At 31.7% G+C, this 17,972-nt stretch overlaps 1 protein-coding gene across 7 annotated transcripts in view; it reads right to left on the reverse strand.

The window, feature by feature from the left end:
• Positions 1 to 1,048: 1,048 nt before the first annotated feature.
• Positions 1,049 to 17,972, reverse strand: part of Prkacb (protein kinase cAMP-activated catalytic subunit beta) — a 61,648-nt gene continuing 44,724 nt past the window's right edge. For all 7 annotated transcript variants that reach the window (XM_015504763.2, XM_048815016.1, XM_048815018.1 and 4 more), the window contains 3 exons: positions 14,875 to 14,997; positions 8,309 to 8,473; positions 1,049 to 4,017 (listed from right to left, as the gene is read on the reverse strand). In XM_015504763.2, coding sequence (XP_015360249.1) covers positions 3,892 to 4,017; positions 8,309 to 8,473; positions 14,875 to 14,997 — 414 coding nt within the window. In that variant the 3' untranslated portion in view covers positions 1,049 to 3,891. The remainder of the gene's footprint in view (positions 4,018 to 8,308; positions 8,474 to 14,874; positions 14,998 to 17,972) is intronic.

Raw genomic sequence — 17,972 nt, forward strand, 5'->3', positions numbered from 1 at the left:
CTACAAAATGTCAATGTCTATAAATGTTTGCAATAATAATCCAACAAATGATAAACCATTAAAATAATTATCTAAAAATAATTATTTCTTGCAATAGAGAACAACTGGAGAAATGCATACTAATAAACCTGAGTAAACTGGGAGGAGGTAGTGTGAAGCTCTAAAGCACTCCTAAAAAAAAAAGTATGCATTTATGGTTCATTGTTTAAATACGAGGATGAGGGCTCATGCAGTATCAATCATAGAAATATGAACATTTCCAACACTGTGTTAGGAGTAATTTGGACCAACATGAGAAAAGGAGGAAGAAATAGAAACACTTTTTAGAAACTGTGGAATGAGTCTAGCAAGTTCTTTTTTCTTTTCTTTCTTTCTTTTTTTTTTTTTGTTGTGATTGGACAATACCATTATTTTATTTATTTTTATGTGCTGCTGAGGATCGTACCCAGCGTCTCCCACATGCTAGGTAAGCTCTCTACCAGTGAGCCACCACCCAGCCCAGAGTCTAGCAATTTCTAGCAAATATCTAGTTTGAATAGATTGGTGGATATTCCTCCTCCTAATGCTCTGCTCTCACTACAAAGTATCAATCCCAATATGAGATGATATAGGAATTTTTGGGCATTTGTAATAGCAGCAGAACATAAATCAGAAGATAAGGGTATCAAATAGAATACATGACTCAACAGTTTTATCCTTTGAAGATACTTTAATTTTGCAGTTATTGATTAATTAAAAAAACACGGTTGTTTTCAGCATTTCCTAGCTATGGTAGTGACAGGAAATTCCATTCTAAACAAAGAAGAATTAATGAAGTAACAATACACTTTTACATTTTACATTGATAGCTTACAGTTTACAAGGTGCTTTCACACACATTATTTCATTTGATTCTTACACAAGCAGAAAAAAAACAATTAGTGGGAAAGAAAAATGATTTTTTTTCCAGGCCTAAAATGAATATTTCCAGGCCAGTGGGCAGTCAGTACAAGAACATACCAAGAACAAGACAGCGATACCCAAAAGCCACAGTATTTTTTTTTTTTGGGGTAGGTTGACAGTTTGATAGCAACTGTGTATTTAGCATCAGTGAATGAGTAAGGAATCAGGACATACACAAGGTTCTCATGATATTCAAATAATTGTAAGAACACTGTCAGAGATAAGAAGAAAGATGCCCAAAAGTACATCCCATGACTGAGACTTATTTGAAAGCATGATATCCCTTCAAAATATCACAAAACAAGAGATAGAGAGAGGAGAGAGAGAAGAGAAGAGAAGAGAAGAGAAGAGAAGAGAAGAGAAGAGGGAAAATCTTGTCATAACACAGGAAAGTTAGAAGGGACCTCAGAAAGTGCCTAATCTAATCCTTCTATTCTACAGGTAGGAGAATGGAAGCCAGGGTCATTCTGATAGTTTTCTGGCCTTAAACTCAGATGTCTTGACCTTCAGTATAGGACTCCTTCCCATACAATGCTATCTCAATTATTTACTGGGCAAAAATATAACTGTTTCACATAATGTAATTTGAGATTATTACTATTTTTGCCACTTTTTAAAATTCAAGTTTTTAATCTTGTTCTTGGCTATACTGTGGCTGAAACTGAGAACTTCATATACTTTAAAAATATTTTAATTTAGTGTACTTGATTGGTCAGAAATAGACTCCCATGACATTTGACAGTTTGCTCATATTTTTCAAATAGTAAAATGGAATGGCAGAATAGCCCTCAGAAACCAATGTACACCTAGGGGTCGTCTACTTGGGTAGATTCTATAGTTGGACACTAGTAATTTCATAGAAAAAAATATTTTTTGAATTTATAGAAATTTTTCGATTACTGAAAACTAAATTGTAATAATCAAAGCATCATCCCCATGATTTATTGAAATAATTTTACAATAATATACAATAAAGCTACCATAGAATTTGTAGCATATATATAGAATGCAATGATCAGCATGTTCTTGGTTCTAAATGAAATACAAAAAAAATTAATTTAAATATTTTATACAAATGATGTTTTAAATCTATTAACATGATGATATATCTTTGTTACATAAAACTTGCTATGGCAAAGTGTTTCAAATTTTACTTGCACATTTAAATACAGGTGAACCAACTGAAATCAGCATCAGCCTTATGTGACATTACCATGCAGAAACACTTGACACTGAAAGGACATACAGATTGGTGGACAGAACATTTCAGACAGTATTATTCACTGTCTTCAAAGGTTTTGTAAGGGGCAGTATAGATGAGATGTGGTGTCAGTGACCTACTTGCACCAATAAGGAAGCAAATAGAACAGTAATATACAAGAAGATCAGTTGCACTATAAACAGTTCATCTTTATGCACATAAATTGATCATTAAAAAAATGAACACAGTTTAAGCTATTTTGGTGTGTTGTTTTAAGATAGGTCACTGAGACACAGAGATAAAAACCAGATAGGGAAAATTAAAAGGAAAGAAGAAATATAGTAAAAAAAAAATTGAGTTAAGCCATGGATTCTCAACAAACACTGAACTAAATGTGCAAAAGTGCTTGAAATTTCCATATGACAGCAACATTAAGTCAGTTGGCAAAAAAGTATAAAAAATAACTAAACTCAAATACTTAAATTGTATCTGCATGGTCATATAATCTCTTTACCGAGAGAAAAGGTTAGAAATTACAACATCTAAAAATATCACACCCCAAAATTAAAATACAAATGTGGCAATTTTATGAATTTTGTCCCCTTTCCTCATTGCTGAGGCATGGGATGAAAGCAGAAGTTGCAACAGTGCCCCTACCTTAGGCTTAAAAATACAGTACACCAGAACAATAAGCAGATAACAATTTCTTTTGTTCTTAATATAAAGCAAAACAAAGAAAAAAAAACTCACTTAAATAGGAATATATATTGTTTTCAAGAATTAAGCCATTTGTTTGACTTAGCAAAGTATTCATCCAAACCAATACTTTTTTAGTTTGCTTCTTTTCCTTTAAAAGGTTTATAGTGAAGACTGAAAATTTAAATTTGCCACCTGTATTAATCACATTCTGTTAAAATACTGGCTTTAACCCTTATGGGAAAGTTAAGGTTTAGAAACCTTAGAACTCTTCTCTAATACCTACAGAAATGTTGGTACCAAGTAAGAAAGTCTGGGCCATGATCCATCTCTTTTATTTTTTTCTTGTGGAATGAGACACATCTGTCATGCTATACAGACTGTTATTTAATTTCTTAAGGAGAGAAAGTGAAGGGAAAAAGAACCTCGGGTTATAGGAAGTTCTATAGGAATCCAGGAATCTAAATTGCTATGTCAAGCTATTCTAAATTCATTTTTGAATTCCAAGAATCTTTTGTCTCAATTTGTGTAATTTCCTTTGGTGATAACGCATTCAATCCTCAAAAAAGTTAGGAGTTTTGGCAAAACTGAGTCTAAGTTACTAAAAGTAAAAATAATTATTAAAAAGTTTGTCTTGAAGCCACTGACCAATAAAATATTGGCAAAATCCACTAAAAGCAACACTTATCGTTTCTTCCAAACATCACATGACCATAACACTGCCCATCTAAGATACCACCAAAATAAAATGGAGCACTGTTTACAGAAAAACTAAGGAAAAGGAAGAAATGGATGTAGGAGGGAGAGAAAGACAACCCAAAGAGTAGGGAAGTGGTCTCTACTGTGTCATGGCACAGACAATGCTTGCTTAGCGGTGCCTTATTACAGAGGTGGATGCAGAGAGCACACAGGGGTGATGGCAATAAAGACCTCACTCAGTCGCTGGAATGAAGGAATAGGTAACTGCTTCAACAAGGATGGTCTCAGCTCCACCTTATATCTCAACAGAGCGCAAAGATTGAGTGTAAGCTCTGGCGGTTTCTTGTTCCTCTCTAAAATTCACTAAATTCTTTTGCACATTTTTCTGTTATAGAGACACGGATATCTTCTTCTTCATAGTCGTCAAAGTTGCTGGTATCTCCAGAGCCTCTAAACTTTGGTATGAATGGAGCTTCAACCTATAAATGAGAAATAGAAAGAGAGAGAGAGAGAGAGAGAGAGAGAGAGAGAGAGAGAAAGAGAGAGAGAACGAGAACAAACATGGAAAAACAAATTCCTGAGAATTTTCAAACACTAAGGAAAATAAATTCCCATTATTACTACATGCTGGCATCCTTAAGTCCCTCAAATAAAATACCATTAGAGGAAAAAACAAATAGTAGGTGAGCCAATAATCTCAACATTTTCACCCAAGGAATAGTGCAGGTCAACAGAATACTTAAGAAATTTCTAGGATAATTAACTGTTGGCATCCAATGCTAAGATTAAGATTAATCTTAATGCTAAGATTAAGATTACAGAACTCTACTTTTTTTTTTTAAATCAGTTTCTTAGTTCCAAAATCTTTATTTTTTTCTTTCCTCTATTTTAAAAACTCCTTTCTCCTGAGGTTAACAAATAAATCTTGGACCTACTTTTAATCTCCTTTCTTTTTTAGTTCCCAAATTAATTTTGTGTAAAATATCTAGCCATCAAAACTTTCTGGGAAGTTGGAAAGAAATATAGCATTTTTAGAATTATAGAATTGTCAAATTTTTATACATTTTTCTTCTTTGACCCAGTTTTAGATATGGTATTTTATGAAGATTACATAGGGTATTGAATATGCGTGAGGAAAAGATTCTAAGAGCTGAAAAATAATATTGCAATTCACATTTACATGCATGACTATACTAATATAAGATATATACACAGACATTTTAAAAGAATGAGGTAAAAATAAGTTGGAATGGAAATCCTAATATTATCTCTTCACTTGCCACATGGTTGTCTTGCATGCCTTGCTTTGGGACTGCTGTCATACACTAGAGAAGAATGAGCTAAGCAGACAGTTGCCTCATTTTCAGCCAGACAGCAATTAGAATCAAACCTGTGGGCAACCAACCATCTCTAGAGAATGAATATACAATTTGAGTTGTCCAAGCCACTTCTGTTTTTCTTTCTGATATATATATAAAAAAATTTCATCATATATACATATATATATCAAGAATCAGATTTCTGATATATATATATATATGTATACATATATATATATCAGAAAAATTATATATACATATATAAAATCATCAAAAATTAAATACACAATATGGATAGATTTGTAAATGTTTCTGAATAATAGCAGACATTTTTACTTAATATAAACATAAAAATGATTAAAATACATCATAAATCTTCAAAATACTAATAAAATTGATAAACCACAAACATCTAAAAATATACCTAAATATAGCATTAATTAACAATAAGTTTAACAATAAAGATAAGAAACAGTAATAAGTATAAATGAATGTAGTTATTTTAGAGGAAAATATAAATTTCTAAATCTTATGTAAGAAGACTCAGGATATTTTTTGTTAAAATTTATAAGGAATAAGATAATTCTGTGTTCCTGAATTGTCTGAATTAAAAAACATGGAAAATAACCAAACTCATTTTATGACTCCTGCCTAATCTCAACTTCAAAAAAGCAAAAAATACAGATCAATAAAACCTATGATTATGGAAATAAAAATCCTAAATCAAACAGTTTTACAAAGTGTTTTCAGAAGAATATTAAAATAATAAAAATACCCCATGATTAAATGGTATTCAAGGATGTGAAGATAGAACAATGATAATTCATCACATTAATATATCAAAGAAAATATTTGAAGAATAAAGGTTATTTCCTTAATCTGATATAGAATATCAGTCTTAGCAAAATAGTTGGTTCCAGATTTGTTAGTAAAAGATGAAAGGAATTTCCATTCAAAGTAGGAATAACACAAGAAAGCACAATAGTCTATTGTTTTAACATATTGTTCTAGATATTTTAGCATATATAATAAAACAAAATGGAAATAAGAGATATAAATATTGAAAAAGAAAAGGCAAAATGATACCCCTGCTCCTCCATCAATATTAACAAAAATTCAAAGGAATTATGGAAAAGCCTATGTGAATCCATAACAGATTTAGTAAGGTGATTAATGATAGTATATAAATATAGAAACCATATGCTTCCCTCATATGCTACTATAATGGGAAAGCAAACTTTCACAATACCAACAAAAATATAAATTTTGGGAATAATTTTAAGACATAAATAAATACGAACTGTTTGAGGGAGGAGAATATCAGAAAAATAACAGTAACTGCAGAAGTATAGTATGTTTATTATGGTAAATTCTCAAGGTTAAGGTTTTTTCTTATTAATATGCAACTTTAACACTAATTGAAATCCCTAAATAAAACATAAATCTTTACAAAGATCAATAAAACAGACAATTAACTGGCAAATCTAATTTTTAAAAAAAGAAAGGGAAATATATGAGGTAAGTATGATTTTATAGGAAATATAATATTATATTTCTTTATATTTATAAATATTTACTAATACATTAAGAGAATGGGAAATTTGGAAGAGGAATAGAAAAACTAGATCTTTTAATATTAAAGCACATTATTAAAGTTACATAAAATGGTGTAGAATACAAGAATTGACAAAAAAGAACTCGAATACTGAGGGGACAGTTTGGATAATTGATTATACAACAATAAAAAGTTAGATTTCAAAAAGCATTAGGAGAACATACAGGTTAAATAACACACTAAGAGTGGAACAGACTATTTAAGAATGATTGTATAATCCTGAATGGAACTGTGTAGTAAGTAGCAATTTTGATATAAAGGACTGGAGTAGAGGGGAAAGTTCAGGGTTGGAAGGAAAGCTCAGGGAGGAAGTAGATCTGAGGTGGTCACTGAAGTCATGGAATGGACTGCCGTGATGGAGAATAGGGAAAAAAATGTGAAAAACATATGAAAAATGTTAAGAGGTCCTATCTGGATAGTGGGGTTTTGATGATTTAAAATTCATTTACTTAATAAATTTCCTGATTGTAAATATATGAAACAAACATGGAGCCTGGACTAATGTATCTCATCTTTCCCTCTATGCAACTCTTCCCTTTGTAGTCTCTGACTTTAAAAATTTTTTTAATTTTTTTCTAACTAGTTATACATGATAGTAGAATGAATTTTGATACATCATACATAAATGGAGTATAACTTCTTATTCTGTATTCTCTATCTTAATCCAAAATTTTAAGAATGATAAAACTGATGCTTTATAATTCATTCAAGATCATTAAAATGGGTGGTTGATTTGGCATTTAGATATCTATCTAACCCCAGAATTCAAGTTCTTTCTTTGCTGCCTTTCTTTTTTTAAAAACATTTTTTAGTTGTATATGGACATGATGACTTGACTTTATTTATTTTTATGTGGTGCTAAGGATTGAACCCAGTGCCTCACACATGCTAGGCAAGCGCTCTACCACTGAGCTACAGTCCCAGCCCCTCTTTGCTGCCTTTTGAGACAGTTTGCCTCCCCTCTCAAAGCATAAAAGTTACATAAAAGTTCATGAAGATATGAAATATCTATGAAGATTTTATAAAACAATTCATTGTTCAGTACTTTGGAGCTTCACCTTAATTCATGTTAAAAGGACTTTAAAAAGGGGTAATGTGATACTGGAATTGGGAATGTAAAGAACTTGGAATCAAATATAGGCATTATTTAGCAGCTGTAAGATTATGTTTAAGTTAACCTATCTGAGCTGATTTCCTTACTAGTAAAACGGGGAAAATACCACTGCCTGTTTCATAGGATTATTTCAAAGACTAAAATGAGAAGTTACAGAGAGTTGCTTAAAACTATGAAAATACGAATTTTTTTTTTTGAGATCTAAAATGTTTTTAATCACTATAGAGTTTATTCTTGACTACATAACACACCTATTGGAGACAATGATATTAACAGCTATGTTTCATGAACTAGATGGTTTTGGGCCCTCTTTCCTGAGATATGGAGGCTTTGTTGCCCTAATGCTTTTTTTGCTTTGTGTATTTTCTATTTGTTGCATTTAAATTCTTTTGTTCCTCTGATTTTATAATCTTTTCAAAAATTCATGAATTAGAAAAACTGTGCTTTTAATATTTAATTAGAGCATTAAATATTTTCCCCTAAGGAAATCCATTCATGTGGCTGCACAATATTATAGAAGATGGCAAATCTCTAAAACATGACAAATTTTGGTTTTATGAAAAATATGATGAAAAAAATTCAGCAGGATGAAAATACTATTCATGAAATTATTTTTAACTTGGCACTTAAGAAGGAAAGGGGGAGATAAAGGTAATTCATCATAGCAAAATCTTTTCTTGAATTTCTCAATTTATTATATTAAAAAGAAAGTAGAATCTTACCTTCCTCTGGTAAATAGCAATCCAATCTGTTGTGGCAAACCACTTGTGAGTTTTTATATCACTCACACCGTTTTTTAAATTTCCAAATCGCTTTGTCAGATCCACCTGGAGCAGGTTCCTTAGAAGGTCCTTGAGATCAGAACTGAAGTGGGATGGGAATCGAACCTGCACAAATACAGTATGTGGGAAAACACACATTCCAATATTCATGTTTTGATTTCATAAATTTTTTGTTAAGGTGACAGGTATACAAAAAAATTTAGCGATGATCTTCAAAGACCTTTTAACTCCACACTACAGTCCCTGTAGTAGTCTTGAAGAATGATTTAGGTTAATAAACTAAAACACTGTTCTCTTCTGGTCTTATTTTAGTTATGGGCTGAGTGTAGACCAGTCTCCAGAAACTAAATGTGCATACATATAAACTTTTCCAACAATATCAGAAACCTCATCCATCTTCAAGAGATCCTCTTGTATTTTACATTACAAACCTCTGTCTCAGAGATGTACAATATAAACAGAACAAACTGCATATGGAAAAAAATCAGTATGTACATTTTCAAAGATCTATAAAAAAGTAAGTCTATGTGTACAACCAGAGAAATAAAAAATTGTGCTCCATTTGTGTGCTATGAATCAAAACACATTCTGCTGTCATGTATAACAAATTAGAATAAGTAAATAAACCCACACTGCCTTTCACAACACAGAAAACTATTTTTCATTTATTAGTAGTTGATTTTTAGGCATAGTTCTGCTATTATGCTACAGTACAAAAGTGAATGGAAGAGCTGGGGTTGTGGCTCAGTGGTAGAGTGCTTACTTAGCAGGTGTGAGGCACTGGGTTCTATCCTCAGCACCACATAAAAATAAATAAATAAAATAAAGGTATATTGTCCATCTACAACTAAAAAAATTTTTTTTAAAGTGAATGGAATAAACTCAGAGACAAACATGGTAAAAAATGAAGATTTCTGGGGCTGAGGTGTGATTATTGTGCCTACATTATAGAGTGAGCGAAGCTACTGAGAACTACAATGATTTAATAATTTGCCCAGCATTATAGAGCTAATAAGTGGTAGAGCTGTAATTCCAAATAGGTACTATGACTCCAGAGTATAGACTTCTAGTTATTCTGTATTGCTTCCATGATTCAAAAAACTGAAAATAGTCACTATCAGAAACCTTCTAAAATACTGAATTTTTCATCTTAATATATTTTTCTGCATTTCTCCTCATTTATCCTAGTTGGAGTAATAAGTAGAGAATAAGCAATAGTAAAAGGCACACTATTTACTGTAAAAATAACATATTTTTCCAGTGGTTATATTAGCTTAGGCTTTTCTTGTGGTATATCTCAACTTTATTGCAATTCCAAAGAAAAAAACATATTTGAAGTAGATCTGTCTTTGCTTAGAATAGAACTTACATGAATTATTCAATCATAATGTGCCAGTTAGCCCCTTCATGATGTTCAGAATTGTAGAAAGTAATGTACTATACATAAATTATGTTCTAAATTCAGGTCATGTGCAATGCAATGCATTAAGAATATAAGTATCTTTATTAAGTTTTTCTTTATTTTGTAATGCAGATAAAATCATGGTCTGAAAAGTGTGTGTGTGTGTGTGTGTGTGTGTGTGTGTATGTATGTGTTTGCTTCATCTTCAGAACAAGGATTCTCAAATGGGGAATGGTGGTGGCTTGTGATGGCTGATATCAGCTTCACTTGGGAACATTTCAAAAAATAAATTCAATTATCTTCACCACCAAAAAAATTCTACCAAGCTGTTTCTTTTTTAGATTCCCTCCCCCAGCCCTAGGAGACAGGTCTTGCTACGTTGCCCAGGCTAGCCTCAGACTCCTGGGTGATTCTCCTGCCTCAGGTCTCTAGCAGCTGGAATTACAGGTGTGCACCACTCCATGCAGCCAAGCTATTTCTTTATTAGAAAGAATTCCTGGGTGCCAATCTCAACTCTAGTTACATACATGCGGGACAAACCCTTTAACCTTTTGAGTTTCAATTTCCTCATCTATAAAATGATGAGATTATACTTTCATCTGGTTGGTATAAAAAGAAATTATGAAACTGTCTTGCATTATAATCACTAATATCTTATAGGCAGTTATTCAATACATTTTTTTTTTAGGTTTTCAACCTTCCCATTAGAACTGTTTTAATGATCTGAAGTTGAATTTTTGAACATGGAAACAACAAGTCTATAATCGATGTTTATGTTTCCAGGTTACACAAGGACGGTTTTGTTAGGAAAGTTATCTGGAATATGTAGGAAGTTTCTCTCATCTTTCTGGCTCATCTTCCACCTGTTTATTTATTGAATGAACACTTCCACCTTTTCTTAAAGTCTTAAATTTGACAGAGTAAGGAGAAAATGGATGACTATAACCTTGTTTTATAAGATTGTGAACATAGCTGATATCTTAAACTACTTTATCAAATTACATTACACAATATGTTAAACTATGAATCTCATTCTGAATTGAGCAAATTCAATATTTGTTCTGCTTTCAGCACCAATTATAGAGTCATGTACATTTCAGTGTTAGGAATGACTATTATTTTCTACAAATATAAGAGGAAGTTACTTCCAAAAAACAAATCAGTTCATGTCATTATGGTATTCATGACTTAAATTCACTAACTGGTTTTACTGACTTTTTTTTTCTTTAGAATCAAATCAAATCATATTTGTCTATGTTTAATTACATAAATTATAAAGTTGATCTTTGGCTGATAGAAGGGAAAGATCTTCCTGACATTCTGCAATTATTGGCAGGGGAAAGGACTGTTTAGTAATGTTATCTTTAATGATTGGGATAAAATTGGCTTAAATGCCTCAAAAGGATTTGCACACGGCTAACAAGCAATAACCAATAACCTATTAGCTTCTGTTCACAAGCATGTTGGAAAAAATTTTAAGAAATTACTTCCCTAAACTAGGTACAGTAAGTTCTAAACCATCAGCAATCCCTGTAAAGGATTTATTTAACAAAAATGATCATATATATCAGTCAATTTTTCTAAAGACAGAACAGCTTTTCACATAGAAGGCTTTCTATAGACATGTTGCTAAGCATCACACTGCCTAATAGAACCCACAGCAACTTTAATCAGCCAGGATTCTATAAATAAAACGCACCAAGACACTGAAAATATTTATAATATTGGTACTGTGCCTGTATGCTCTCTAATTTGTTCCCTTACCTATGCATGAACAACAGAAGATAAAACAAATCTAGATGGCTGCAGAGAGCTACTACCCACCCGATCCTCACTCCCAGTGAATCAGTGTTGCAATCATTTGCCCCTTGGACTACCAGAATAAAGGGCTGTCTCAAAGTATTAAGGAGAATTTTAAATGATCACAGCAAATTGTTAAAAAAAAATAGTCCTTTATGCAAATATTAGAACTGCTTTTGCATTTTATGAAGATGACTTCTGAGTACTTTTATGTCTCTAACTATAGCCATAGCCAAACAGAAAATGGCATCTAAATTTCCCAAAAAAGTATTAATGATGGCATCTTAGAAAGTGTAGTTGTATATGTGCATGTGTATGCTATTTAGAAAATAGAACGTGCACAGACAAGTTAATGTAGAGGACTGATTTGCCATCCTTAGAGAGGACTGCTTGCAAGTTTGACAGTTGGCAGGTATTTGGGAACTTGAATAGCACTCGTTCCTTAGGCTGGATGAAAATATCTCTTAATGACAAGAGTAGCTCACTGTGTCTAGTCTATTTGTATAAAGAATATGGTCTATGCTAAACATCTATTTCATTCTGGGATTCTGAAAGTTTGGTGTATGTTAGGTAGAGAATGCATATAAGACCAGCTCTCCAAAAAAACATGACACTTGAGTCTCATGAGCTTTGCTGGTACCTAACATTTCATGTGTTTCACAATTTGTTGCTAGAAGAGTCACGTGCATCTCTTGCACCTGGGGAGGACTTTTGAAAGCTTGTGACTACTTTCTCTGGACTTTATCTGGACTATCTTTAAAATGCTTTGCTGATTTTGCTTTGTATTCTACCACTGTAATAAGTCTTAACTGTGACTACCAACATAGGCTGAGTTCTGTGAGTCCTCCCAGTTAATCACCAAACCTGGACTTTGGAAACTCTGACACAGAGGAAAATTACCATATGGCTACTAATCAATTACCTTTTAGTATATATTAAACTAAACCAACTCTTGATCATTCAGTATATATTAATGTTTATACTGTATATAGTGTCTCCTTGTGCATTCATGGTGCTCATTACAAGGAACAATATTTATATTAATATTTACATTATATATAATGAAGCTAAGAAATTTTTTTAATTGTAAAGGTCACAGATTCTACAATTATGGTTTCCATAACAGCTGTCACTTGATTACTTTATTTGCAAGTATCATTTTTGAACAAGATATTAACTTTTGTATTTCCATGGGTAATGCAGCCAGATAGAGTTGTTGTGGAAACCACAACTGATTCTTGTCATAGGGTGGATGGCACTGAGGCATGAAATTTAAAGATTATACAGAAACTCAGCATATATCTCTAGGACAAGGCATAGTGAGAAAAGAATTATAAATCTTTTCTGTTAACTATGCATTTCTATACCTGAACCTTAATATTGCATGACTAATTTGACATTTAAATACCACCTCCTCTGTTTTTTTAAACACAAAATATGTGTAGGAGAGAACCTAACAAGCTGATTGATCATCTTTCTGTGCATTTGAAAATACCAGCTTGAGTTAAAATATTGTAACAGAGAAAGAACTTAATAATCTAACATTCAAATATAAGTGTTTTATCGATTCAATTAATCATTTTATTTTACCTTTGATAAGTCATGTATACTTATAATTTTTTTTGCATGGTTTCAGAGTGGAAAATATAATCAATAATATGATGCACTAAATAATATTCTTTTAAAATCAGAAAAAGCAGTTCTGAATAAAAAATACTCTTACATGATACTGCACATCATTAAAACCATTAAAAATGTAAATGCAAATAGAGACTCCACAAATGAGATGAAAATTGGTTTTTTTAATGATTTGAACATTAAAAAATTTAAAAACTAGTTTCCAATTTGGCTTTTAGTTAGTATCTGGAGAGGTAACAATAGCTTTGCAAGGTGGCTACAGTGTAGTTTGGGTATTAGAACAGTTTTACTGGGAAAAGGTGAATATGGTATGTGTTTCATGGCACTATTCTACCTCCATGAATAAAGGGAGCAAAGGATAGAATCAAACATACACAATATAGGGAGATAATCTGGAACCTTTAGTTAAAAATAAAAGTACACCAAACACCCTGTCATATTTCTAAATAAATAAAGGGAAAATATTCATATCATGATATGGTAAATTTTTATACTGTTAGTCTTCTAAAAGACTAGAATTTAAACTGTTATAATTTATTTACTTAATTAGTTTTAATTTTATTTATTCTTTTTTTGTGGCCCTGGGGATTGAACTCAGGAGTACTCTAGCACTGAACTACAACTCCAGCCCTTTGTAATTTATTTTGAGATAGGGTTTGGCTAAGTTGCTGAGGCTGGCTTCAAATTTCCAATCCTTCTGCCTCAGCCTCACAAGTTGCCACGGCACCTGCTTTAACTATTATTATTTTAGAACATATGCAGAAGATTGGATACAAAATATTGAAAGTTTGATATGAAATAAAAACCTTTTCATAAATAGCTAAAAAACTTATAACTAAAATGACATTTACTTAGAAAAATTGCTTTCATTAAAATAAGTGTATTTTTATAAATGTGAAATGGCCTCAGTTTGACAACTGTTCTACTTTGAGGTATAAGTTCCTTTTCAAAGAATCTGATATCTTTATTAAGTCAAGTAAAAAAAAGGAATATAGTAAGGATTCAATTAAATGATTAAGATTCAATAATTTGAAAATATTAGTATATTTTCTATATTCTTAGACTTTGTATTAATAAAATTCTCTTCTCTCATTTGTATTTTAATATATTTTAGTTCTCTCATATGACCATTGGCCCTTATTCTCCCTTAAATTTAAAAATTTACTGCTCAAATTCTTAAATAAATAAATCACTAACTTCCCTGTTACTTTTTCTCAGCATTTTTATTTTGTTAATATCAAAATTTCTTTTATTATGACTTATATCCTACAAGAGAAAAACAATTATATACAAAGATAAGAGATCTGAAGCTTAGAAATCTACAAATGTGACAAGAACAGCAGTGATAATTATTTAATGTAATTTCTCCATTCTGTCTTGCTGTATTGCCTTTATCACTGTAAATCTTTCAATACCTAACTCAGTTTATTCATCTGTAAGAGGCATTTTTCTGTTTGCACAGTTAGGGTATAAGTTAGGGTATAAGTTCTATACACAGTTAGGGTATAAGTTCTTCAGTAGTTCCCTTATTTATAAATACTGACATAACATAAAATGTAGTAAAATACATCCCAAGTTAGGATGAAAACATAATATGGTTCTATTTTTAAACCTTAAAATTCATATTTAGAAATAATGAATAAAAATAAGAAAATGTTTTACTTACTTTCCCAGAAACAATCTTTTCATAAATCTGAATTGGTTGATCTGCGAAGAATGGTGGGTAGCCAGCAGCCATTTCATAGATTAGCACTCCCAATGCCCACCAATCCACTGCCTTATTGTATCCCTGAGGTAAACCAACACCAATGTCAATGATCACTTAATTTGCTCAGAGGAAAATGAAATCACAGGTAAATTCAAAATGACCTGGAAGCTATGAAACATTTTGTAAGCAGTTGCTAAACAGCTATTCTGGAAAAAGGAACAAAATGTATCAGGTCAAATTTAAGTTAAACAAAGGGGAGAATTTCCAGATATTGGAATAAGATTTAGGAAGGATTAGTAAATCATCTTCCTAGAATCATTAAGAATATTATTGACAATGAAATGTCCCCTGTTTCACTGGGATAATTTAGTTGCTCAATAGTAGAAAGGGAGTCAGACCAAATTACCTCCAAAGCCCATTCTAGGTCCACAATTGTATGAATTGGGTTTTGACCTAGACAGGTCCAAACTTCTGAAACAAAATAGGCGTACTAAAGTGGTAAATAGTGAAGTTGATTGAAAAGTATAATACATTCTTGGAGTTAGGAGGGTTAATATTCTATGGATAATCATATCCATTTCATAGTATCTCATGAATGCTAAAAGTTTAATGTGAAATTCAATTAATACTAATATTTTAAGTATATTTTACTTTTGTAATTGTCTATTGTTTTGCTTCTCATCTCTAAAAGGTATAAAGAGAAGAAAACTAGTTAAACTAGTTCACGAGGGTTGTTTTTTTGTTGTTTGGTACTGGGGATTTCACCCATGGGCACTTAACCACTGAGCCACATCCCCAGCCCCTTTTTGTATTTTATTTAGAGACAGGGTCTCACTGAATTCTTTAGGGCCTTGGTAAGCTGCTGAAGTTGGCTTTGAACTCATGATTCTCCTGCCTCAGCCCCCCCGCCCCCTTGTACCCGAGGCACTGGGATTACAGGCATATGCCACCAAGCCCAGCTGGTTTTGTGAGTAATGTATCAAAATAAAGGGAATAATTTGAATAAAAAGTGCTTTAGAAACCAAATATATAATTCAAAAATTTGTTTAATTAGGTTTGGCTTTTTTATATTAAGCTTACTAAAATTAAGATCTATAAGTATTTATAAGAAAACAAATATTTATAACATGTTTATACTAACATGTTTACATGAAGGTTTTTTTTTACATCAAAGTTTTTGAATAAACTTTGATCTGTGTCAGTTGGCACAATAGGATGGGAATAAAAAACCACCACCACTTGATCATGGACAGAAATAAGCTGAGTTCTTCTCAGACTTTTTATTCTGCCTTTTAATATACCCTCTAATTGCTATCATTCCTCGCCACACTCCACCCTTTATCAAAACATTAGCTTTATAAATAATTTAGTTTTCAAATTATTAGCTAAAATATGGTGTCATAATACAGTGGAGTTTTTTTCTTTTTCCTGATTCTACGTGTTTTTTAAAAGGAGGTAGTGACATAATGGGAACAGCACTTGATTTTGCTGATGGAAATGGGCATCACTGTTGCTCAACTCTCTGATTTATATGCTTTCATTTTTTTCTGTTTACAAGTAAATAGGCCAGGTACAAGAACAGCCTCCGCATAGAAAATTAAAACAAATCAGTAAGAAACTCACTAAATTGCAATAGATAATAGGCAAAGGACACGAACTAATAATTTATACACACACCCAAAGAAATACCAAATGGTTATTAAGCATTTGAAAGAAATCTGACAGTCAAAGACATGAGAATTAAAACAATGACACATTAGTTATTGCCTATTAAATTAGTAAATTTTTAAAAAAATGAGAATACCAGTGTTGGAAAGGGTGTGGTAGAATAGGTACTCTCAAAAGACTACTGATAGGAGTATAAACTGGTACAACCTTTTGGAAAGCAATTTGATAATATGTATCAAGAGCCTTAAAAATGTTCATACCCTTTGACCCAGTAATTCCACTTCTGGGAATCTATCCTAAGGAAATAATGTGAAATACAGAAAAAGCTTTATGCACAAAGATGTTTATCACAATTGTATATAATAGCAAAAAACAAACAACAACAACAAAAAAAAAACCCAAATGAACAACAACAAAAACTTCTGAAAACAACAATTGAAAAAAAATCTAAATATTCAATAGAAGAATGGCTAAATACTTTATGGTATATTTGCATACAAGCATTAACACCACAAAGACAAAAAAAGAATGAGGTTTGCATGCTTGTTAACATGCAAGTGAAAAAAGCTAGCCACAAAACTATACATTCACTATGATCTCAACTAGGATATCATGCATAAAAAAAAAAAATGTCAAAAGGCTGCCTCTGGGTGGTGGGATTGTAGGTTTTAGGATTGTTTCTTTATATTTTTCTGCATTTTCCAAGTTTTCTGCAATACGCGTCTATTACTTTTATAACATATACACACTTGTACAGTTTTGGTGCTTATTTTGTGGTTACATTATTTGCTGAGTGCATTTTATAAAGAAGAAATGTGTTAATAGCATGATATTTAGATTATAAAAGACTAAAAAGTTATATGTGATTTAAATTATGAAAGATAATAGAAGAAAAGCTATAAGAAAATTTTTACTTTAACATTCCATAGGTTAACCAAATTTCAGTTAGTCAGTTTGTGACACAATAAGACCCATGTCTGGTTTCTTTCACTTTCCTTGCTCCTATTTATGGTCAGTTTTTGTTAATTTCTCTCTTCTAGCTTTCTCCATCAAGGAACAGTGAGGAAAAGAAAAGAAAAGTTAAACCATTCTTTTAAATATGGTTGTAGTTTCTCCTCCCACAGTTCACTGTTTGAAAAGTAGGACTGCTTTCAATAGACAAATTATTCAATTGCTGTAATATCACTACTAAGCTAAAATTAAAAATAATTTTCACACATTCCTTTCATTAAATTGATAAATTTGAAACAAAGGAAGAATTGATAACTGTATATTTCACCACTAGATTTGCCTCTTGGCAAGGCTTACTGGTTCTCCTGTTACTGGGAATAATTATGAAAGACTATATATTTGGCTTCAAATATGGAGCTAGAGGTTAGATTTTTTTC

Source organism: Marmota marmota, unplaced genomic scaffold (assembly GCF_001458135.2).
Source record: "Marmota marmota marmota unplaced genomic scaffold, marMar, whole genome shotgun sequence".
NCBI classification, from domain to species: Eukaryota; Metazoa; Chordata; class Mammalia; order Rodentia; family Sciuridae; genus Marmota; species Marmota marmota.